The following is a 24,279-nucleotide window of genomic DNA, read 5'->3' as shown; positions in this document are numbered from 1 at the left end:
TCCTTGTAACTTAACCCTTGGAGTCCGGGTATCATTCTGGTAAACCTACGCTGCACTCCCTCCAAGGCCAATATATCCTTCCTAAGGTGCGGTGCCCAGAACTGCTCACAGTGCTCCAGGTGTGGTCTAACCAGGGTTTTGTACAGCTGCAGCATAACTTCTACCCTCTTGTATTCTAGTCCTCGAGATATAAAGGCCAGCATCCCATTAGCCTTTTTGATTATTGTCTGTACCTGTTCAGGATATTTGAATGATCTATGTACCTGGACCCCCAAGTCTCTTTGCACCTCCACTGTTTTTAGCCTTTCATCATTTAGAAAGTACCCTATTCTATCCTTTTTTAGGTCCAAAGTGGATGATCTTACATTTACCTACACTGAAATCCATTTGCCACAGTTTTGCCCATTCACTTAATCTATCAATATCCCTTTGTAATTTTATGCTTTCATCTACACTGCCTACAATACTGCCTATCTTTGTGTCATCAGCAAATTTGGATATATGACTTTCTATGCCATCATCTAAGTCGTTAATAAATACTGTGAATAGTTGAGGCCCCAACACAGATCCCTGCGGGACACCACTAGTCACCTCCTGCCAATTTGAGTACCTACCCATTATCCCTACTGCCTGTCTCCTGCCGCTCAGCCAATTTCCTAACCAGGTCAATAATCTGCCCTCAATTCTGTGGGTTTCTACCTTAGTTAACAGTCTCTTATGTGGGACTTTATCAAATGCCTTCTGGAAGTCCATATAAATAACATCCACAGACATTCCCCTGTCCACTACTTTAGCCACCTCTTCAAAAAATTCAATCAGGTTTGTCAGGCATGACCTGCCTTTCACAAACCCATGCTGGCTCTCCCTGATCAACTGGAGATTTTCGAGGTGTTCAGTCAGCCTATCCTTAATTATAGACTCTAGCAATTTCCCAACAACAGTAGGGTTACAGCAGGACCATAGCTCCAATGGGAGTCAACATGAGGAGGGGAGACAGAAAAAATGGATTTTTATTTCATGAGCATGACTCGTCATTCTAAAACTCGCTTTACTGAAATCACAAATCTCTGTTACATGTGGTGCACCGTATATCTTTCTTCAGGTTTTCTCCCTCCTACCCTGAAGACGCTGACCTCTTGCTGAGGCACTGGTAGCCCTCTAGTACCACACCAAAGTAATCACGCCTCATTTTGAGCCTGGACAGTGTGTGTTGGCAGGCTATTTAGAATCATGAGGGGAATTTATTTTATGCAGGGAGTTGTTATGATCTGGAATGCATTACCCAAAATGGTGGTGGAAGCAGATTCAAGTGTAACTTTCGAAAGGGAACTGGATAAATACTAGAAGGTGAAAAATAGTAGGGCTATGGGGAAAGAGCAGGGGAGTGGGAATAATTGGAGAGCTCTTTCAAAGAGCTGGCACAGGCATAGAATTTACAGCACAGAAACAGGCCATTCGGCTCAACTGGTCTGTGCCAATGTTTCTGCTCCACACGAGCCTCCTCTGACCCTACTTCATCTAAGTCTATCTGCATATGCTGATGGGCCGAATGGCCTCCTTATGTGCTATATACTTCTATAGAATTTTACAGCACTGAAGGATATCCACACAGGTCCTATCCAGCAAGGATCACTCAATACAAGGAACCCGGGTTGAATATTCCCATCCCCCAACTAATTATTTCCCTGCCTAGCCCAGAGATAATTAAGCCAATTGTGATACTCTCTCTGCTCCCCTGTCTTGAGATCATCTAGCTCAGTGTAGAGAGGATTGAATCTGGGATCATCTGGTCTGTGTGGATTGGTGGTACACCGGAGGGGTCACTTTACCCATTAGGCCACTCGGGGATTTAACTAAGCTGGGATCTTTGCCAACACCCAGTGTTTACCAGCACTGAGATCCCAAGACGCTGATGTTGATATAGCGGCAAGTGATCAGGCAAGGACCGAATCATATGCTCTACAGTCACCCAGACAGAGAACATAAGACATTGTCAAACAAATCAAACGCATGGCACATTTTTTGTCCAGTGTCAGCAGTGTGTCACACCCTCACCTCTGAGTCAGAAGGTCGTGGGTTCAAGTCCCACTCCATGAGACTTGAGCACAAAAATCTAGGCTGACACTCCAGAGCAGTACTGAGGGAGTGCTGCACTGTTGGAGGTGCCGTCTTTCGATGGCCCCGTCTGCTCTCTCAGGTGGACGTAAAAGATCCCATGGCACTGTATCGAAGAAGAGTAGGGGAGTTACCCCCGGTGCCCTGGCCAATATTTATCTCTTAATCAATATCACTAAAACCAGATTATCTGCTCGTTGTCACATTGCTGTTTGTGGGAGCTTGCTGTGCACAAATTGGCTGCTGTGTTTCCTACATTACAACAGTGACTACGCTTCAAAAAGTACTTTATTGGCTGTAAAGCGCTTTGGGACGTCCTGAGGTTGTGAAAGGCGCTATAGAAATGTAAGTCTTTCTTTTATCAGACAGTTGAATACCCAGCCAGCACCCTTGTACTAATGCCATAAGACCATTCACACTACAAGGGGTTTAAGGTTAGGACTGATACTGGTTCTGGTGCAGGTGAAACCTTAACCCAGGGTCAGAGCCCAAACTAAACAGTGGAGTTAAGAGGAGCAAGGCTCCTGGAGGAGTTGGAGGTCTCACTCTGCTAATGGAGTCAAGTAGGTGGTAGGCAATTTACACTCCACAAGTATTATTATTTTTGTGTGGCAGGGGGGAGGGGGAACCGATCCTAAACTTGCACTGTGCACCATTACTCACTGGTGCCTCTCCTTAGATCAGCTACAACTTGTATTACAAAAAAAAACCTTAGAAACGTGTTGCATTCCTCAATTGGGAAAATAGATCTCCCCCAGATGAATTTATAGGGCTAAATTCCAGTTGGAAGTCGCTTCTAACTTCCACACCCATGGCGAGAAGTCTGATCACGTCGGCGTGCGGTTATTGATTAACGCCTGAGGGTATTTTTTTAGCTGCATTTCCGGGGGGTGGCGTTTGAAAGCTGTTGCATCGCAATAAGGAGGGTGAATGAAGTGAGAGGGAGGTTGGAGGCTGATCAGTATTCTGCAATCTGATTATGCAAATCTGAGAGAGAGAGAGGCTGATCTTTGTGCATTCTGTCTGAGCGCCGCTAGCTCAAGTTAGCAGAGGGACAAGTCTCCTCTCCTCCTCCTCCTCTCTTCCCAGAGTGTCTGCAACAGACGAACACCGCCTGATGTCTTAAATCCGGTTGCAACCCAGAGCAAGAGCCGGGACCGAGGGACCAGCCAAGGCAGCCAGAGCACATCAGACGCTCAGTGCAAATTCTCTCCACTTGTGTGTGTTTGTCGATGGCCATGGGACGAGAAGGCGCCGAGAGGCGGACTTTCTCCATTCATCTGCTGGTCCTGCTGCCTCTTGCTCTTGATGTCTGCTGCAGCCTGTGCCCAGAGAAAGAGTTGGAGAGCAGGGAAGAAGCGGCCAACGTTGTTTTAACTGGGACAGTGGAGGAGATCATGAACGTGGACCCTGTACAAAATACCTATTCTTGCAAGGTAAGGGCTTGGGAGAGAGAGAGAGAGAGAGACAAGATAATGCACTGGGTGAAACTTACTGAAGAAACTCCCTTAAACACTTCTCCTTTTAAAGGGGGTGGAATATACAGTATTTGTCGCATTTATATTGCACCTTATATAAGCATATAGCTACTAACTCGTTTTATCTCGTTTTGAAATCTCGCTTAAAGTAAAGGTTGCAAGAGTTTAGTTCTTGCTCCGAGGGCTGGGCTAAGGTTTATTGTCACACCGGAGGAAACTACGGCCTTTGGGGTTTGAGGGCGAGCGAATTGTTAACACAATCACATTTGTATTTTAGAGAAAAGCTTCCTTCCCATTTTTGTGTCCTAGGATTTTATAGAACGGGGAAAAAAAACTTACGTTCATTCTTTTAAAGGCGTTGATTGGATTGCTCAAAGATTAGGCAGAAAAGTTGGGATCATGTGCAAGTTTCTGTGTGTGTGTGTGTGTGGTTTTTTTTGTTAAGCTTTATTGAAGTTGAGGTTGATTAAATGTCCCCGGTTGTGGTGGATTTCACCTCCAGACTGACTTAAAACTATTCGCCCTGCAAGGTAGGGCTGAAGCATGCTGAAATTAACATGGCTGCAGGGCAGTCAAACTTACAAAGACCAATCTTTAAATACTGTAGCTGCCGGAACAACATCTCCAGCAGCCCTTGCATAGGAACCCCCAGTCTGTACCAATAACAGGTTTGTTGGGTTTTATTCACTTGTATTTTTCTCTGTGTGCACTAGACTGCAGCATTCCATTGGTTCTACACCACGTTAGACTGTTTAAAAAAATAAAAATAAAATAAAGCTAACATTTTTCAGGACAATAAGGATCATCTTTGGTTGACGTGAGTTTGTAGCTGATCATTTTGAGAGGAGACTGAGCTATTTCTTTCGAATTGGAAGGTCAGGTTTTGACACTTTGTGAAATTTCATTGGGATTTTTTTTTTATAAAGAGAGTTACAGTATTGGAGGAGGTGGTTGGCTTTCCTGCTTATACTCGACTACCAGTTCTTAACTCTCAGAATTCAACAGTTAGATTTTATGAGTGGGTAGCTGAAGTTGGCTTCTGCGCGAAGCTACTGCTCTGGTTACTGGTACGGTAGAAGAAGAACTCCCAGTGGGGGTACATACCCCCCTGTGAGAAGCAAAGTGGTCATGTTCTTCCCAGTCCCCCTCCTCCTGGGGCCGGTGGCACGTGTTGGAAGCCCTCTGGTACCTCTCCCCAACGAGCCATTCTTGATGCATGTGCCTTGACGGCGAGTGTCAGAAGACTATTTCACCATACAGGGACATCGCAGCCTGCTCTGAACTGATGCTCACACACACATTCATGCACTTATTTCAGTAGGAGTGGCTGGGTAGTGATCGAGTGTGCTAAAACCCACCTGATTTCATTTTCATCTCTTCCCCCGCCTCACCCAGATACACTGAGGCTATTTGAACTGTCCACACTGATGCCTTAGTTGAGATGAGCTAATTGAGCACGGACCATGGATTGAATATGGACCGCATTGATCCTAATGGCTCAGCATTGAACTGAATGAGTTATTACTGAGGATCAAAAATCATGTCAGTTATTAGGCTTTATTCTGTGAAGGCAGTTTCCAGCTAAGGTTACGGTAGCAAGTTGGTTATCTGAGGAAGGATGTTCTTGCCATGGAGGGAGTGCAGCGAAGATTCACCAGGCTGATACCTGGGATGGCAGGAATGACGTATGAGGAGAGATTGGGTTGATTGGGCTTATACTCGCTGGAGTTTAGAAGAATGAGAGGGGATCTCATTGAAACTTATAAAATTCTAACAGGACTAGACAGACTAGATGCAGGAAGGATGTTCCTGATGGCCGGGGAGTCCAGAACCAGGGGTCACAGTCTAAGGATAAGGGGTAAGCCATTTAGGACAGAGATGAGGAGGAATTTCTTCACCCAGAGAGTGGTGAACCTGTGGAATTCTCTACCACAGAAGGCAGTAGAGGCCAATTCATTAAATATATTCAAGAAGGAGTTAGATATATTTCTTAAGGCTAAAGGGATCAAGGGATATGGGGAGAAAGCAGGGACAGGGTACTGAATTTGGATGATCAGCCATGATCTCATTGAATGGCGGAGCAGGCGCGAGGGGCCGAATGGCCTACTCCTGCTCCTATCTTCTATGTTTCTATGTTTTTATGTTTCTATGTTATGTTACTGGTCTAATGATCATGGACTAGTAATCCAGAAACGTGAGTTCAAATCCCACCACGGCAGCTGGGGAATTTAAATTTGGTTAATTAAGTAAATCTGGAATAAAAAGCTAGTATCAGTAATGGTGACCATAAAACTACCGGATTGTTTTAAAAACCCATCTGGCCTATATGTGACTCCAGACCCACAGCAATATGGTTGACTCTTAACTGCCCTAGCAAGCCACTCAGTTGTCAAGAAGGTGGTTCACCACCACCTTCTCGAGGGCAATTAGGGATGGGAAATAAATGCCAGCCTTGCCAGCGATGCCCACATCCCAAAAATCAATAAAGAAAAAAATCTGCTGAATGCTGTTTGAAGAAGTGCTGATTTTGATCCAGTTTATCTCCAAGGTCGGAGGTTATGGCGGGGTATGGCTCCACAGCCATTGGCTTCCCTCTAGTACCAGTGGGCGGTGGGGAGGGGGTAGTAGTTGCACTTTTCCAGCAATGCTTACTGGATAATGACCATCTGTGCTCTTTCTCTACCTTCCTTTGTCCCTGGATTTTTCAGACGGGAGAGCTTCTGTGGCCAATTGTAGAGCTCCTACTGTCACTGGCCAAGATTAGCCAACTCAACCTGGAGCAGGAATTGAAGCTGGAACCCTCTGGTCTGTATAGCTCTGCCCTACACTGTCTTTACCAATTGAGCCTTTGGAATCCGCTGTTATTGGGTGTGTCCAGACCAACCATGTCTGGCATCATATCCTTCCATTGTGTGAGATCACGACCACACTGCATTGCCTACACAGGTACCAGTATAGTCCTGCCAATACCCATGGGAATTATGGCTTGTTCCTTGTGCCCATTTTTTCTGCACAATTTGGAAATACCCTGCAACAAACAGTGTTCCATTTAGAACTACTGCCATTACAGGAAACTTTTTTTTATCCGGCACCGACGGGACCGACGTGGTGCCGGTTCATCAAAAATTCCGGATAACCGAACGCTATAGTAAAAGATATGGAGCTGAGAGCTCCGTATAAAGCAACAAACCCTGTTGCTTAGCAACAGGTTCAGAACAATGGCCACAAGTTCCAAGCGTCTCTGTAGCTTAGCAACAGCTGCAGCCACACCCTTGCACAGCAACAGATCGAGGAAGGCAAGTAATAAAACTTACCTGAACCTACTCCTGAATTTTGCCGGTTAACCGAGATTTCCGGTTATTTAGGTGCCGGTAAATCGAAAGTTTCCTGTATAATGTGTAGGGGCTGAGCTCTTTTTGGAAGCTGAGCAGCATTCAAGTTCACACATTGCTCCCGTGAAAGCCAATAAATCCCCATGACCTGATGGCCTACATCCTAGGGTTTTAAAAGAGGTGGCTTTAGAGATAGTGGACGCATTGGTTGTCATTTTCCAATATTCCATAGATTCTGGAACTGTTCCCGCAGATTGGAAGGTAGCAAATGTAACCCCGCTATTTAAGAAAGGAGGGTGAGAGAAAACAGGGAACTGCAGACCAGTTAGCCTGACATTAGTAGTAGGGAAAGTGCGAGAATCTGTTATTAAGGCCGTGGTAATAGGGCAGGTAGAAAGTAATAATAGGATTGGGCAGAGTCAACACAGATTTGTGAAAGGGAAATCGTGTTTGACAAACCTGTTCGAGTTTTTTGAGGTTGTAACTAGCAGGATAGATGAGGGGGGACCAGTGGATGTAGTGTATTTGGATTTTCAGAAGGCATTCAATAAGGTGCCACACAAGAGGTTATTAAACAAAATTAGGACTTCTGGGATTGGGGGTAATCTACTTGCATGGATTGAGGATTGGAATAAACGGGTCATTTTTGGGTTGGCAGGCTGTAACTAGTGGGGTACCACAAGGATCAGTGCTTGGGCCTCAGCTATTCACAATCTATATCAATGATTTGGATGAGGGGACCAAATGTAATATATCCAAATTTGCTGATGATAGAAAGCTAGGTGGGAATGTAAGTTGTGAGGAGGATGCAAAGAGGCTGCAAGGGGATGTGGACGGGTTAAGCAAGTGGGCATGAACATGACAAATGGAATATAATGTGGAGAAATGTGAAGTTATCCACTTTGGTAAGAAAAATAGATAAGCAGAGTATTTTTTAAATGGTTAAATAATTTAAATTTTTAAATCTCATTGAAACTTATAAAATTCTAACAGGACTGGACAGACTAGATGCAGGAAGGATGTTCCCGATGGTCGGGGAGTCCAGAACCAGGGGTCACAGTCTAAGGATAAGGGGTAGGCCATTTAGGGCAGAAATTAGGAGGAATTCCTTCACCCAGAGTGGTGAACCTGTGGAATTCTCTACCACAGAAGGCAGTAGAGGCCAATACATTAAATATATTCAAGAAGGAGTTGGATATATTTCTTAAGGCTAAAGGGATCAAGGGGTATGGGGAGAAAGCAGGGACCGACTGAATTTGGATGATCAGCCATGATCGCATTGAATGGCGGAGCAGGCTCGAGGGGCCGAATGGCCTACTCCTGCTCCTATCTTCTATGTTTCTACATGAGAGATTGGGAAATGTTGGTGTTCAGAGGGACCTGGGTGTCCTTGTACACGAATCGATGAAAGTTAATATGCAGGTACAGCAAGCAATTAGGAAAGCAAATGGTATGTTGGTCTTTATTACAAGAGAATTTGAGTATAAGAGTAAAGACGTCTTACTGCAATTATATAGGGCCCTGGTGAGACCACACCTGGAGTATTGTGTACAGTTTTGGTCTCCTTACCTAAGGAAGGATAAACTTGCCATAGAGGGAGTGCAACGAAGGTTCACCAGACTGGTTCCTGGGATAGGGGGATTGTCCTAATGAGGAGTGATTGAGTAGACTAGGCCTATATTCTCTAGAGTTTAGAAGAATGAGAGGTGATCTCATTGAAACATACAAGATTCTTACAGGGCTGACAGGGTAGTTGCAGGGAGGATGTTTCCCCTGGCTGGGGAGTCTAGAACCAGGGGTCACAGTCCCAGAATAAGGGGTCGGCCATTTAGGACTGAGATGAGGAGAAATTTCTTCACTCAGAGGGTGGTGAATCTTTGGGATTCTCTACCCCAGAGGGCTTTGGAGGCTCAGTCGTTGAGTATAATCAAGACAGAGAGCGATAGATTTTTGGATGTTAAGGGAATCAAGGGATATGGGGATAGTGCAAGAAAGTAGAGTTGAAGTTGAAGATCAGCCATGATCTTATTGAATGGCGGAGCAGGCTTGAAGGGCCGAATGGCCTACTCCTTCTATTTCTTATGTTCTTATAATGATTACAAAAGCAACTACTTTTGGTAAGTCTGCAGGTAATCTTGAATACTGTGAAATCCGGCAGAGAGAGCAATCATCGGCTCTTAATCCATCTCAATTTTACATCCAACCCCTCCTGTCCTGAAGGCGCTGACTCCTTTTGGGATACAGTACTGTGAACACCAGTTACCCCCAGTACCTCGCACAACTAACCATTCTTTGTGTGAACCTAGACAGTGAATCACGGCATGCTATTTAACTGGGTAGGGAATAACATAGTTGAATTTGACCCTGTTCTCAATACGTCTGAGTAGCAATTGGGAGGTTTTGGCAGCAATTTCATATGTTCAATATATTGAGACTTTTCAGACCTCTGCCCAGTAGCTGCATTGTGCTTGGTCACCAGGCAACTATAGACGCAGAATTAAAGTGGCAACACACGGCTCTGGTCCAGCGGTCAAAGTAGCACTTGGATTATAAGATAACTGGCCTTCAAACCGCTGGACTAGGGAGTGGAAAATTCAGCCAGCATTCCTGTTCCTGAATGCTATGCAGCGACCCTTGCTGACAAGTGTGGGAACATTGGATGAGGACAGCATTGGGCTTGGCTGTCGGGACCTCCCCTTTGTCCCCTTTCCCCATACCATTCCATGAACAGCCTACTTGCGTTACCCCACCCTAGATTCATTCATGAGCAATGGCTTTTTGACAGAGGCAGCCTAGCTCTGTCATCACCTTCCAGCAGTCCAGCAGGGGCCATTGGAGAACTATTCGGAGTTGGCGCCCTGCCTAGATAGAGTGGATAGGAAGCACCTATTTCCCTTGGCAGTGAGAGATCAATAACCAGGGGCCATAGATTTAAAGTACAGTAAACTCTTTCGCATCCGGCACCTACGGGACCGGGATGGTGCCGGTTGATTAAAAATTCCAGATAACGGAGAGGTATACCTACCGAGGCAATTTATATATCGGCTGACCTCAGACCGGAGGAAGGTAATTCTGTGGGGGTGTTCTGAACTCGGGAGGGGAGGTGGGACATGGAGTGGCAATGGCCCAAGCTGAAGGAGCAGAACCTGCTTATTCTGGCCCCACAAGTATACAGTAAAACTTCCCTTTGGGTTCCTCTTTGGCTGGACGGCCAGCTGATACTGTGCGGGGAAGGTTGCAGCGCCCACAGCGACGGCGGGAACAAGTGGTAAGCCACTCCCCACCATTTTCGGGACACTACTGCCCCGTTCCTTCTGGGGCGGAAGCCTCAAAACCTACTCCTGAATTTTGCCGGTTATTAAAGAATTCCGGATGATTAAGTGCCGTTTAAACAAGAGTTTACTGTAATTGGTAGAAGGATTAGAGGGGAGTTGAGAACTTTTTTCACCCAGAGGGTGGTGGGGGTCTGGAACTCACTGCCTGAAAGGGTGGTAGAGGCAGAAACCCTCATCGCATTTAAAAAGTACTTGGATACGCACTTGAAGCGCCGTAACCTGCAGGGCTACGGACCAAGAGCTGGAAAGTGGGATTAGGCTGGATCGCTCTTTTTCGGCTGGCACAGACTTGATGGGCTGAATGGCCTCCTTCTGTGCCCTCAACTTCTGTGATTCTGTGAAATGTAGTGCCTCATCTTAACCAGCTTAAAAGCTCGAGGTGTCCCTGCCGAAACCCTTTGGTGATCTGAGGTGGCTCAGCACAGACTAAGGAACTAAACTGCCACCTTTCTGATCTGAATTCCACAGTACCATGTCATGTCATGTATTGGGGCAGTGCAGTGTTTATTTTGAACTGACAGTGGGTGAAACTCGAGAGAAGCTTCGAGTAATCACTGGGTAGAAGATGTGTTGCCAAGTATAGCAACACTTTAGTAGGAAAAAAATAGAAAAGCAGAGTTTATTTTAAATGGTGAGAGATTGGAAAATGTTGGTGTTCAGAGTGACCTGGGTGTCCTTATACACGAATCACTGAAAGTTAGCATGCAGGTACAGCAAGCAATTAGGAAAGCAAATGGTATGTTGGCCTTTATTTCAAGAGGATTGGAGTATAAGAGTAAAGACGTCTTACTGCAATTATATAGGGCCTTGGTGAGACCACACCTGGAGTATTGTGTACAGTTTTGGTCTCCTTACCTAAGGAAGGATATACTTGCCATAGAGGGAGTGCAACAAAGGTTCACCAGACTGGTTCCTGGGATGGGGGGGATTGTCCTATGAGGAGAGATTGAGTAGACTAGGCCTATATTCTCTAGAGTTTAGAAGAATGAGGGGTGATCTCATTGAAACCTACAAAATTCTTACAGGGCTTGACAGGGTAGATGCAGGGAGGATGTTTCCCCTGGCTGGGGAGTCTAGAACCAGGGGTCACAGTCTCAGAATAAGGGGTCGGCCATTTAGGACTGAGATGAGGAGAAATTTCTTCACTCAGATGGTGGTGAATCTTTGGAATTCTCTACCCCAGAGGGCTGTGGAGCCTCAGTCGTTGAGTATATTCAAGACCGAGATCGATAGATTTTTGGATATTAAGGGAATCATGGGATATGGGGATAGTGCAGGAAAGTGGAGATGAGGTAGAAGATCAGCCATGATCTTATTGAATGGCAGAGCAGGTTCAAAGGGCCAAATGGCCGACTCCTGCTCCTAATTTTTATGTTCTTATAGGTGGAACGATGTTGAGAGACTTGCCCTGGGCACCAACAACGGATCCACCATAGCAGTAGATCTGATTTATGCTCGTGGTTTGTTCTGGTGACCGTTACTTTGGAATAAATTCAGGTTCCATTTGCACTGTGGGTACTTCTTGTGCACTTTTTTATTTTACATATCCAGTTTTGGGACAGGAACAGTGATCTTCATTCACCACACTCCCTCACCTTGCGCTGCTCTCCATAGACCGCCTGGGAGGTCAGTGCGGGAAGCAGGCGAACAATTCTACTGTTTAGCTAAAAAGTGGCTCCCTGAAGCTGTCGGAAGGCCAGTGGTTCTACACTAAACCTCCTGAAAGTGCCGCCAACAGCGTGTTTGGTTGGCGGGGGGCGGGGGGCGGTGGGCGGTGGAACGCCACACCAACAATCAATGGCCCTTTGCTTTCAGAGCATGTTGATTGCAACATTTAACACAGGAACCTTCACCAGGTCGGTTTCAGGTTGATACGAAATGTAAATTTCAAGCCTGCAATCTGCACTGGGCTGGAGTGAGAAATTCCGTCCATCTACTTGTAAACCATTCCTTTTTGAAACGTTGGCTTGGATTTCAGTTGAAGGATTGGAATAAACTCTTCCAGGCTCTGTGTTTTATCATGAGCAACAGCGAAAAGTCAATCTCAACAGCATGAGACTGATCTTGTGGCAAATAAATACTTGAGAGAACAGTGAAAGAAAGAAAGACTTGCCTTTATATAGCGCCTTTCATGACCACCAGATGTCCCAAAAGCACTTTACAACCAATGAAATACTTTTTTGAAGTGTAGTCACAGTTTTAATGTGGGAAACGCGGCAGTCAATTTGCGCACAGCAAGGTCCCACAAACAGCAATGTGATAATAACCAGATAATTTGTTTTAGATGTGGGTTGAGGGATAAGTATTGGCCAGGACACCGGGGAGAACTCCCCCACTTTTCTTCGAAATAGTGCCATGGGATATTTTACATCCACCTGAGAGAGCAGACGGGGCCTCGGTTTAACGTCTCATCCGAAAGATGGCACCTCCGACAGTGCAGCACTCCCTGAGTATTGCACTTCAGTGTCAGCCTAGACTTTTGTGCTCAAGTCTCTGGAGTGGGGCTTGAACCCACAACCTTCTGACTCAGTTGAGAAGAGTGATGAGAACTGACGTGACAGAAGGAAGAACTTGCCTTTATATGGCATTCTATCACGGTCTCCGGATGTCTCAAAGTGCTTCACAAACAATGAATTGCTTTTAATGAGCAGTCGCTGTTGTTGTGTAGGCAAATGCAGCAGCCAGTTTGCACACAGCAAGGTCCCACAGACGGCAAATGGGATGAATGACCAATTAACCTGGCATTGTTGGTGTTGGTTGAGGGAGGAATGTTGGCCAGGAGATGGGGGAGAATTTCCTTTTCTTTAAATACTGTACTTGACCTTTCACGACCATCTGAGCAGTCAGATGTGGGCTGGGGTGGGGTGGTGGGGGACTTGGTTTAAAGTTACATCAAGAAAAAGCCTCCAATAATGCTGAAAATTATAATACAATTAAATTATACGGCTGATTACATACGCAAGTCTTTTTCTCCCCATCTCCACCGGAGGGTGCTGATTCTGATGGTATGATTCCAGGAGCGGCAGATGGCTCTCGTATGCCTTGCCCAAGTGACCATTTATCACAGTGAGTGTTGGCAGCTGATTTGCCAGAACCTTGGGAAGTAGCAGACTTGCAGTACTTCACCTAGTTTTGTGTATGATCCTGGATCTTCCCCATTTGACAATGGTGGGGCCAGCACAGTAGAACCTGAACCTTTCCTCGCCCAGTAACCCCACACACATTTGAAGTAGGAATCATTGGACAGTGATCAAGGTCAGGAACCCTAGATGACACTTGTTTTTTCCTTCTTAGCCCAGCGGAGTTGAGCCCAAATGCAGCATCCTACTAATGCCCTGGTTGAAATGAGTTAGGGATTGAACTTGAGGCTGGCTGGTCTGGATAGCTCAGAACTGATGTAAAAATACTACTGAGCGCTTGTTTTGAGTATAAAACAAGGCTTTAATCAACTGTTTCAGTTCCTGGTTACAGAAACATCCTGAGCAAGCTGGGCCCAGGCCCGAGTATTTATACTCCTTGGACGGCGCCACCAGCTGGCCGCCCAGTGTTACTTCATGAGTTATTTCTTCATGAATGATGAGATTCATGACAAGAACCATGATGGGCAATGTATTTACCCATTGAGCCATCAGCGGGGTGGAGCGGGTGGCCATGTTCAGTAGAGCTGTATGCAGCGGAGCCTGTGTATTCTCGGGCATACTAAGCTGTGGAACAGTGGTATGTCAATTTAGTTCCCACCCTTGAACATGTAAGGAGGATGGTAAGAAGGTGTTGGGTTCAAGCCCCACTCCAGAGACTTGAGCACATAATCCAGGCTGACACCTCAGTGCCGTACTGAAGGAGTGCTGCACTGTTGGAGTTGCTGTCTTAAGGATGACATATTAAACCGAGGCTCCGTCTGCCATATCAGGTAGACGTAAAAGATCCCACGCCACTATTTGAAGAGCAGGGGAACTCTCCCTAGTGTCCTGGCCAATATTTATCCCTCAACCACTATCACTAAAACAGATTATCTGGTCATTTATCTCATTGCTGTTTGTGGGACCTTTCTGTGCGCAAATTGGCTACCGCATTTCCTACATTACAACAGTAACTATTCTGGAAAAGTACTTAATTGACTTGTAAAGTGCTTTGGGATGTCCTGAGGTTGTGGAAGGCGCTATCTCAATGCAAGTCTTGCTTTTATGACTGGACGCTGCACTCTCATGGACGGTGTTTGAAACCAATCTACAAGCACTCCTAAAAGGTTTTTCTTCAAGAAAGCTTGGCGGATATTCAGTTGGCACTGAGGAGCCCAGACCGGGACAGCCCCAGGTTATTACCGAGATCGGCAAACTCCGGACAGACCGGGAAATAACCTGGGGCTGTCCCGGTCTGTCCGGAGTTTGCCGATCTCGGTAATTGTGGAGGGAGGGATGAAAGGAGCCACAGTTGCTCTTATTATCCTTGGCCTGAGTAGGGAAAGCATCACTCAGTGCTTCTGCTATTGACCACTATCCAGCGCCTTTGCTCAAAAGTTGGGTGAGGACAGGATGAGGCTTCCCTGTTGAAGCCCTCTGTCATCAAGTAACCCGCTGACATTCTAGGCTCGAGCGTGAAGAGCGTTAACTTTGACTCCATACTGTCCATGGAATTGTACTGCAGCGTGAGTCGGTGATTTTGGGCGAGATGGAATAGGAGTGTAGTGAGACTACTTAAAAGCACGACGCAGAGGGTTATTGGGACTTGAAATGCTTTAAGACAAGTGGCTGTTGAGGCAGAGACTAAACATTATTTAAAAGGGAACAGGATAAGTATTTGAAAAGGAAGGATATAAAGAGATGCGGGGAATGGGCAGGCAAATGGAGTTTGAGGAAAAGGCTGGAACTGGCATAGGCACGATGGGCCAAATGACCTCATTCTGCATTGCCATGTCTATAATATTCATCTTTACCATGTTTTTAACACTTTTACATTGCAGTAACTCCGTTTTAAAAACCAGACAGATTGAAAGTAAATTCACCTTGTTCTATTATTGAGATGAAAGCTTGGCTTTCTCTTTTGCCTCCACTGTTGGGTTTCTGAACTGAGACTGACTGCTCAGAACAGAGAGAAACATAGAAGATAGGAGCAGGAGTAGGCCATTCGGCCCCTTGAGCCTGCTCCGCCATTCAATTCGATCATGGCTGATCATCCAAATTCAGTACCCGGTCCCTGCTTTCTCCCCATATCCCTTGATCCCTTTAGCCTTAAGAAATATATCCAACTCCTTCTTGAATATATTTAATGAACTGGCCTCCACCGCCCTCTGTGGTAGAGAGTTCCACAGGTTCACCACTCTCTGGGTGAAGAAATTCCTCCTCATTTCTGTCCTAAATGGCTTACCCTTTATCCTTAGACTGTGTCCCCTGGTTCTGGACTCCCCGACCATCGGGAACATCCTTCCTGTGTCTAGTCTGTCCAGTCCTGTCAGAATTTTATAAGTTTCAATGCGATCACCTCTCATTCTTCTAAATTCCAGCGAGTACAAGCCCAATCGACCCAATCTCTCCTCATACGTCATTCCTGCGACTGGGCTGAGTTAACGTTCTACATGTGAGGAATGGCAGCCTGACCTGTTGAACAACGTATGTGGCCTGTTTCACAATCTGATGAATGGTTCTCACCTGCAGCAGATCTGGAATTTATCGCGTTAGTGAGCTGACACAACTGGAACTCATTTCCCGCAGGTAACGCGAGGAATTTTCCTCTCCCACAAACAGCTGCACAACTCTCCCTCATCAGACGTGCGCATTAGCTGCAGCCATAGCAACGACATCCCAGCAAAGATTCAGGGGCACAGACAATACGTTGGGGAGGTGGGGGGGGGAGAAAGCTTTCTGATGCTACAGAGTGGAGCCGGGATAAAGCCAGCTTTGAAACAAACCCAGGTCCTATGGAACGTTTCTGCCCATTTCTCAAATTTATTGCATCTTTAAAGGTCAACTCCTGTGCAATTCTGGTAAAGGTGGTGGGTGGGTGTAAGTTGAGCCTCTCTGATTTTGAGAAGGGACCCTAGGCTGTGGCTCGCTGTCGGTGCTGCTGGCTGTGTTTAGCCGGGAAAGAATCTGGGCTGCAACAACCGAACTGGCCTTGCAACCTTGGACCAGGGAAAGGAAAGGGGTACTGGGGTTCCCACTCCTGAAACAAACCCCCCACCGCCCCCCCAAAAATGCTCAGCAGGTCAGGTGGCATCTGTGCAGAGAACAGTCGAGTTTTGGGTCTGGCTCCTTCCTCAGAATCTACTCCTGATCACTCGCACAGTGGCTTCCACTGAAAATGCCTGTGGGCGAGGGCAGGATTAGGATTTGTGAGTGATGCCTTCTGTGGTCGAATGACACTTCCGTCTGAGTGACTTTCACATTGCAGTGGGGCTCTAATTCCAACTTGGAGTAAAGGGGATGGATTTGGAACTCAGAGAGCCAGCTCAGATTGCAGAGCAGTTTTCACTGCAAGCGGTTTTGCAGTGTTAATGGGCTATTAGTCTCTTTCATTGGTACCAGCAGCATTGGGGGGTGGTGGGATGGGGAAGACATTGCTACTCAAGATTGATCTTCCTGCCACCAGAGACACTGGTGCCACCTCAGTTCACTGCCACTGGAGTCGGGGCAACCTTCACTGGCAACTGTATAATATGGCAGCACCAAGCCACACACGAGGTGGGCACTGTGCCTTTATGTATTGTCCTGCCACCATTCCCATGAGTCTGCACGCGCTAACCTATATTGTCTCCCGGTCCGGCAATCACTCGATTTTAAAATTCTCATCCTTGTTTTCAAATCCCTCCATGGCTTCACCCCCTCCCTATCTCTACAACCTCCTCCAGCCCCACAACCTTTCACGATCTCGGCGCTCCTCCAATTCTGGCCTCTTGTGCATTCCCGGTTTTCATCGGCCCACCAACATCACCGACGGCTCGGCGGAGCGATCGAGCCCGAGCCGCCCGTGGGCGGTGGGGTCGGCGGCGACACAGGGAGGGCAGCAGCAGGAAGAGGAGGAGCAGGTGGTGGTGGTGTTTGTGGTGACTTTCGACACCTTCAGTGGTTCGGAATTTTCAGTGGTCTGGCACAGGCCTGGTCCCGAGGGTGCCGGATTACCGGGGTTGTACCTGTATCTCCTTATGTGGCTCTGTGTCAAATTCTGTTTGATAACGATCCTGTGAAGCGCCTTGGGACGCTTTACTATAGTAAAGGTGCTATATAAATGCCAGTTGCTGCTGTTGTTGTCTGTACTAAATTATAACAGTCCAGGAAATGGGAGGAAATGTCTGTCACCTGTGTCCTCTAGGGCTATATATTCTGCTCATTGACTATAAATAGGCGGATCTCTCCTTTTGGCCTTCTTCATCCAGACTTGGGACTTAAATGTCACTCTGGCTCAGCCGGTAGCACTTTCTCTCTCCAGTCGCAGGGTTGTGGGTTCAAGCCGCTCTCGAGGACTCTGGCACATACTCTGGGCACTCCCGTGCAGCACTGAGGGAGTGTGCATTGTGGCAGGTGCCTTCTTTCAGATGGCACGGTAAACCGAGGCCCCGTCTGCCTCCTCGGGTGGATGTTGAGGATCCCACGGCACTGTTTGAAGAAGGGCAGGGAGTTCTTTCCGGTGTCCTGGCCGACACCACCAACACCGATTTTTTTTAAGTTGCCGCTTGTCTCAGTTGCTGTTGTTGGGAGCTTGCTTTGCCAAATTGGCTGCCGTATTTGCTTACAACATAACAAGTGCACTTCAAAATTAATTAATTGAATCTGAAGCGCCCCGGGACATCCTGAGGACATGAAAGGTGCTAATATAGATGTGCTTTTTTCTTTTAAAATAGCTCTTCCAATTTGCCAGAGGTGTTTTGCTTGGATCAAACATATCTTTGCCTGGTGACGCACAAACTGTGGTTTCCTCTTCTCTTTGCCTCTCCCTCGTATAAACAGTGGTGCGATGTTATCCTGACATGCTTGTGCCGCACTGTCGCTCGGATGAAATTGCTTTCATGTGTGATTCATTGTTTAACGTGAACCCAGAAGATTAGGAAGGGGAGCGGGGCCAGGGGGAGTGGGGAGGGGGGGCAGGGGTTGGCTTGATCTAAATGGAATTCGGGCCAAAAGCAACATTGGTTTTTCTTCCTTTCTTGAAGGCACTGACTTTGAGTGTGGGTGCTGACAATCTTCCAGCGCGTCACCCAAATGACCATTCTCTGGGTGTTAGCCTAGACGTTGAGGGATGGATCTCCCTCTGAAGGGGGCTTGGGGAGCAAGCTTGCTGGGGCATAAGCACTCAGTGCAAACTCGTAGACATGGCAATTTCTTTCCTCCAATAAATGTTAATGGAAGGTAAATGATGTGTAGTTTGTGACACACACTGTGGGCTGGATTTTGATACTGGAGGCGTGATGGAGGCGGGACTACAACTTTCGGGGTTGTAGTCCCGCCTCCATCGAGTTGTGGCCAACCCACGTGATTTTCACTTGATTGACCTTGTTGAGCCCGCCCAGCGGGCTCAGCAGGCCAATTAAGGGCCACCCAGCAACAGGTGACGTCACAGATTGACATTTCATCTGTCAAGAGCTTTTGACAGATGAAATATCAGCGTTTGACAGCTGTTTGAAGCTGTCAAACACTGACAATCTATACTCTAAGTTAATTCCTTCCTCTCAGGCTGATTTAGAGATGTCTCCAGAACAGAAAGCTGAATGCTGCAACTTTTGACAGCTCGCGGCCCTTCTGCTTTCTGAGATGAGGGACTCTCGAGACCTGAAGGAAGGAAGGCTGTAAAGGTAATTAAAACTTCTTTAAACACTTTACACGCACCAAACACACTTACCTTTGCACTCATGCACCCATCACTCACCTGAACACCGGACATCTCGAACCCTCCAAGCCCTTCAGCCCAACGGTCCATCTCGCTAACTTGGCGTGGTTTGGAGCCGTCGGGAATCCCACACTTCAATAAAAATAGGGACTAGGCTAAAAACTACCTGTTAACAAACAGTTAATTGGCACTAATCCCCTTCCCGCCTCGGGGAGGCGGGTCCCAGCACAGGTCGAGTATCTGCCACCTTTGAAACTGGCATGGGGGCGGGATGGGTTTGTGCCCCCCCCCCCCCGATTTTGAGATTTTAACCCCCCACACGCCTCCAATCCCGCCTCCACGGCCCAATGAAAATCCTGCCCTTTGGGTCCCACCAAATTCTTGCACCAAAGCTCTGAAGAGGAAAGTTTACCATCTCGGTCACTGGCTATTCTGGGGTGGAGGGCCTCTAAAGCCAAGTGTGATCCTGATGTTTCTGCACAAGTCCTTTCCAGCAGCACTCGTTGGGCACCAAGTGAGTTCCTGCTCCGTTCTCTAACTTGGAAAAACGGAGGGTGTCTATAGTACTCGCAGCCCTGACCGAGATCGGCCGAGATCCGATCAAACCTGGGACCTGCCTGGTCTGTATGGCTCGGTACCACGCTGGCTGGTGCGTTTTACTTCAAACATTGCGAGGCGCAGAAAGAGCATTGTGAGCAGCAGGCATGCGAAGACCCAACGATCTGCACGGGAGAAAGAGGTCTTTCTTGTAGGATGTCTGTCAAAGTCACGAGTGGTAGTAACAAGCCAGTGAGCCATTACTGCAGTAACTGCGTGAGTAAATCTAGGTGACGAGTGGTGATGTCGAACAAGATTGAATATTTAGCATTGAGAGTCCTGAGGGAATAGAGGGCAGTAACTGGGGTGGAAATTATACCAACTGATGTACAGGTGGGTACTGGCCATAGAGCAGTAGAAGGTGAATATTTAGGCAGGCACAATCTCAGCTGGTGTCTGGTGAAGCAAGGAACCGAAGCAGAATGCCTGAACATTGGTAAAAATGAAGAGGCCAGTGACAAGTCCTAAAGGATCTAGTATCAAAGGAAGAGACGAGCTGCTGGCTTTGACCAGATAATAAAACCACATTTTTATATCAAGAACAAGCAATTTAACAACAGTTTATTGCCAATCAGATATTGCAGCCTTAACATAGTAAGAGGCTAAAGGGATCAAGGGATATGGGGAGAAAGCAGGGACAGGTTACTGAATTTGGATGATCAGCCATGATCTCATTAAATGGCGGAGCAGGCTCGAGGGGCCGAATGGCCTACTCCTGCTCCTATCTTTCTATGTTTCTATGTTAAAGGAAAATAAAGAAAGACTTGCATTTCTATAGCGCCTTTCAGGACTTCGGGATGCCCCAAAAGGGTTTGCAGCCAATGAAGTACTTTGTGAAGTGTAGTCACTGTTGTAATGTCGGAAACGCGGCAGCCAATTCGCACACAGCAAGCTCCCAGAAACAGCAATGTGATAATGACCAGATAATCTGAGATAAATATTGGACAGGACTCCGGGGAGAATCCCCCCCCCACCGCCACCCATCGCCCGCACCAGCTGCTCATCCTCGAATAGTGCCGTGGAATCATTTATGTCCACCTGAGAGGGCAGACGGGGCCTCGGTTTAAAGTCTCATCCGAAAGACGGCACCTCCGACAGTGCCGCACTCCCTCCGCACTGCACTGGAGTGTCAGCCTAGATTTATGTGCTCAAGTGTCTGGAGTGGGGCCTGAACCCACAACCTTCTGACTCCGAGGCGAGAGAGTGCTGCCCGCTGAGCTCAGGGTGGTCCCTGAATGCACTATGAACTTGAATGGCTTACGTGGCTATCTGACTCTTGCACTGACTGCTCGGTATTAACTTGTATTCTGTTGTGCGTTGAAGGTGCGTGTCTGGAGGTACCTGAAAGGCCGAGAGACGGTGAGGAATGAGATCCTCGTGGATGATGGGAATAAAGTGATGATCTGCGGCTTCGGTGATCCCTTAATCTGCGACAACCAAGTTTCCACGGGTGACACTCGGATTTTCTTCGTCAACCTGGCGCCCAAGTCCATGTGGCCGGCTCACAAAAACGAGCTGATGCTCAGCTCGAGCCTCATGAGGATTACTCTGCGAAACCTGGAGGAGGTGGAGAACTGTGTGGAAGGTTTGGACTTGTTTATGTGTTTGTTTTTTATTTTTTTAACTCGTGCTGTTTTGGTTTTTGCCCCTCCCCTTCTCTCTAGATGTTGGATTACTGACTCACAGGACGCCTCCTGATATCTTGGCGCAAGCGCCCCCTTCAAGCGAGGTATTACTTCAGTTTAATGTAAATGGATTACCGCTGACGTTAAAAGTAATGTCAATCACAAGCTTTAATGCTGAATCTTGGCAGGTAGTTCCAATGTGGAGGATTTTGCAGCTGGGTTTGATCATATCTTTATCTTAAATCCCCACAGGTGCGTTCTCCAAAACTGGCTAGGGACCAGACGTAGGAAACTTGAAATTTCTCCCCTGTAGCCTAGAGGTGCTGGAATCAGTAGTCATGCTCCTACTCCTGCCCGTGAAGTGCTGTAAACACCCCTGACATGAATCAGTCATTCATAAAAGAAAGACTCATGAAATAATACTGAGCGGCCTGCGCGTGGCGCTGTCCAGGGAGAGTATAAATACTCAGGCACGGGTCCAGCTTGCGCAGGACATTCTTAGCAGGAACTAGTGAAGGACACAACTAGACCTCCATGTTGTAAAACAGTTGATTAAAGCTTTGCTTAACACTTAGACCAAGTGCCTAGTAGTTTTCTTATGTCAATCCCTCTCGATGCATTTTAAATTACATTTGAAGCCACCATTTTGTTATGTTGGCCAATGCTGTAGCCAATTTGCACACAGCAAGGTCCTAACTCGCAGTAATAAGATAAGCCTCCAGTTAATCTGTTGTTGATGGTATTTGAGGGGGGGGGGGTGGGGGGGAGAGGAGAGAGTGTTGGCCAGGACAGCAGAAGAACTCTCTGCTCATCTTCAAACTTCGAATTTAATGTTTTATCCAAAGGTTGACACCTCTTGACAATTCAGCACTCCCTCAGTACTGAAGAATTGTCCTTGTATTTTATGTACCCAAGTCCTGGAGGATGTTGGGGGGGCGGCGGTGGGGGGTTTGAAGATGACTTGGCGGCAAGAGTGCTACCAACTGAGCTAAGCTGACACCGGCGATAATTGGCCTTAGTGTTTTTTCTAGGGAAGGGGGGTACATCTGTCAGGTTTCTTGTTTCTGATTGCTATCCATTGACCCCAGCTGAAAATTCAACCTGCGTGGAAGTCAGGCGAGAACGGAACTGTCCATCGTTCCTCCGTCTGTAGCGCCTGCTGGGGGTCCGTGTCTAAGCTCACACACACAGAATGGCCACTTGGGTGGGATATGAGAGGCTTTCCAGCACTTGTGGAGATGTACCAGAGCAAGAGGAGGGAATAATAGGGATTGAAATAAAGAATAGATTTGCCTTCCAAAGTTAGGCTTTATTAACTTTAAAATCGGCAGCATATCTTTCTACATCCAGTCCCAACTAAAGCTAGAAAAGGACTGAATTTAAGGTAGCCACAACACATCATGTGATCATCAACTACCAATGAGATTACAACACATATCCCAAGGCAGTTAACAAACAACGAATCACAATACTTTTACTAATCAAGGAATAATCACCACAGGGATAGAAGCTGGAGTGGAGGGGGTCGTCCGACCGGATTGCCTCCCCCTCTTCCGTGGCCATGTTCGCGCCCGGGTGGCCCTAGAGATGGAGCACGCGGTGTCCGCCGGCGAGCTCGAGCTCTTTCGTGACCGGTGGGCGCCGCGGGGACTGGAGTGCATAGTCGGTTTAAATAACCAAATTTTAATTTGATTGGTTAAGTTTTGTTTAAGGGTTATTGGACTTTTTGTTACAGTTTATTTGTTTAATGTCTGTTTTTGGTTTATACAAAAAGAGGACAGGGATAGAAGCTGGAGTGGAGGGGGTCGTCCGACCGGATTGCCTCCCCCTCTTCCGTGGCCATGTTCGCGCCCGGGTGGCCCTAGAGATGGAGCACGCGGTGTCCGCCGGCGAGCTCGAGCTCTTTCGTGACCGGTGGGCGCCGCGGGGACTGGAGTGCATAGTCGGTTTAAATAACCAAATTTTAATTTGATTGGTTAAGTTTTGTTTAAGGGTTATTGGACTTTTTGTTACAGTTTATTTGTTTAATGTCTGTTTTTGGTTTATACAAAAAGAGGACAGGGATAGAAGCTGGAGTGGAGGGGGTCGTCCGACCGGATTGCCTCCCCCTCTTCCGTGGCCATGTTCGCGCCCGGGTGGCCCTAGAGATGGAGCACGCGGTGTCCACCGGCGCGCTCGAGCTTTTTCGTGACCGGTGGGCGCCGCGGGGACTGGAGTGCATAATTAGTTTAAACAACCAAATTTTAATTTGATTGGTTAAGGTTTATTTAAAGGGTTATTGGATTTTAGTTACAGTTTATTTGTTAACTTGTTTTGGTTGCACGCAAAGAGAGGAGAAGCTGGAGTGGGGAGGGGGGGAGAGAAATAAAGACAAAAACTAATCTTGAAATTAAGCTGTTGTTGTTTGCGCCTGTTCTAAAAATGACACCGCTTGGTTAGAACAATCCAATCCAATTACATGAGAACTTCTGGTTCTAGTGAATATAATTGGGATCTTTTGAATTGAAGGTGGACAGATCAAACAGCCAAAGATGTATTCTGTAACATTGGCATCACGACTGATGTACTGGAGATTACTGCAATTAACTGCGAAAGCTGCAAGAAATGCCTTTAGAATTGAGACTGATCATAGTATATATTTTTTTTTAAAAGGCTGCAATTTAATTTTCTGCTCCGACTCCAAGCTGTAATTGTACACATTAAAAACGGGTCTGAATTATATGAAGTAAATCTTTACCTGTCATAAGATTTGGATTATGATAAATTCATATTTCTTTCAAACCCTTTTATAAAAGAAAATTGAAAGGACCTGATTATTTCTGTATATTAAATGAGAGAAAGTCACAAAGCAGTAACCCAGTTAAAAAGTTCAGATGATATCACAAAGACTCTGCACGTTGCTGTGAACTTTGTTGCTATTTATTGCCCTCCATTGCTGCCTAATTTAAAAACAAAATATATATAGTTGGTCGCTTTCTTT

The 24,279-nt window shown here is 46.7% G+C and overlaps 1 protein-coding gene across 9 annotated transcripts in view; it reads left to right on the top strand.

The window, feature by feature from the left end:
• The first annotated feature begins 3,101 nt into the window (after nt 1-3,101).
• The window catches only part of agrn (agrin), a 540,540-nt gene continuing 519,362 nt past the window's right edge, over nt 3,102-24,279 (top strand). For 3 of the 9 annotated variants that reach the window (XM_085967315.1, XM_085967316.1, XM_085967311.1), the window contains exons 1-2: nt 3,102-3,551; nt 20,998-21,259. In XM_085967315.1, the coding sequence (XP_085823441.1) occupies nt 3,348-3,551; nt 20,998-21,259 (466 nt within the window). In that variant the 5' untranslated portion in view covers nt 3,102-3,347. The remainder of the gene's footprint in view (nt 3,552-20,997; nt 21,260-24,279) is intronic. The other 6 variants (XM_085967313.1, XM_085967312.1, XM_085967319.1 and 3 more) reach the window with 4 other exon arrangements.

This window comes from Somniosus microcephalus, chromosome 25 (assembly GCF_052327205.1).
Source record: "Somniosus microcephalus isolate GS21.2 chromosome 25, FLI_Smic_1.0, whole genome shotgun sequence".
In the NCBI taxonomy this organism is placed as follows: Eukaryota; Metazoa; Chordata; class Chondrichthyes; order Squaliformes; family Somniosidae; genus Somniosus; species Somniosus microcephalus.
This window is presented reverse-complemented; position numbering and strand designations above follow the sequence as displayed.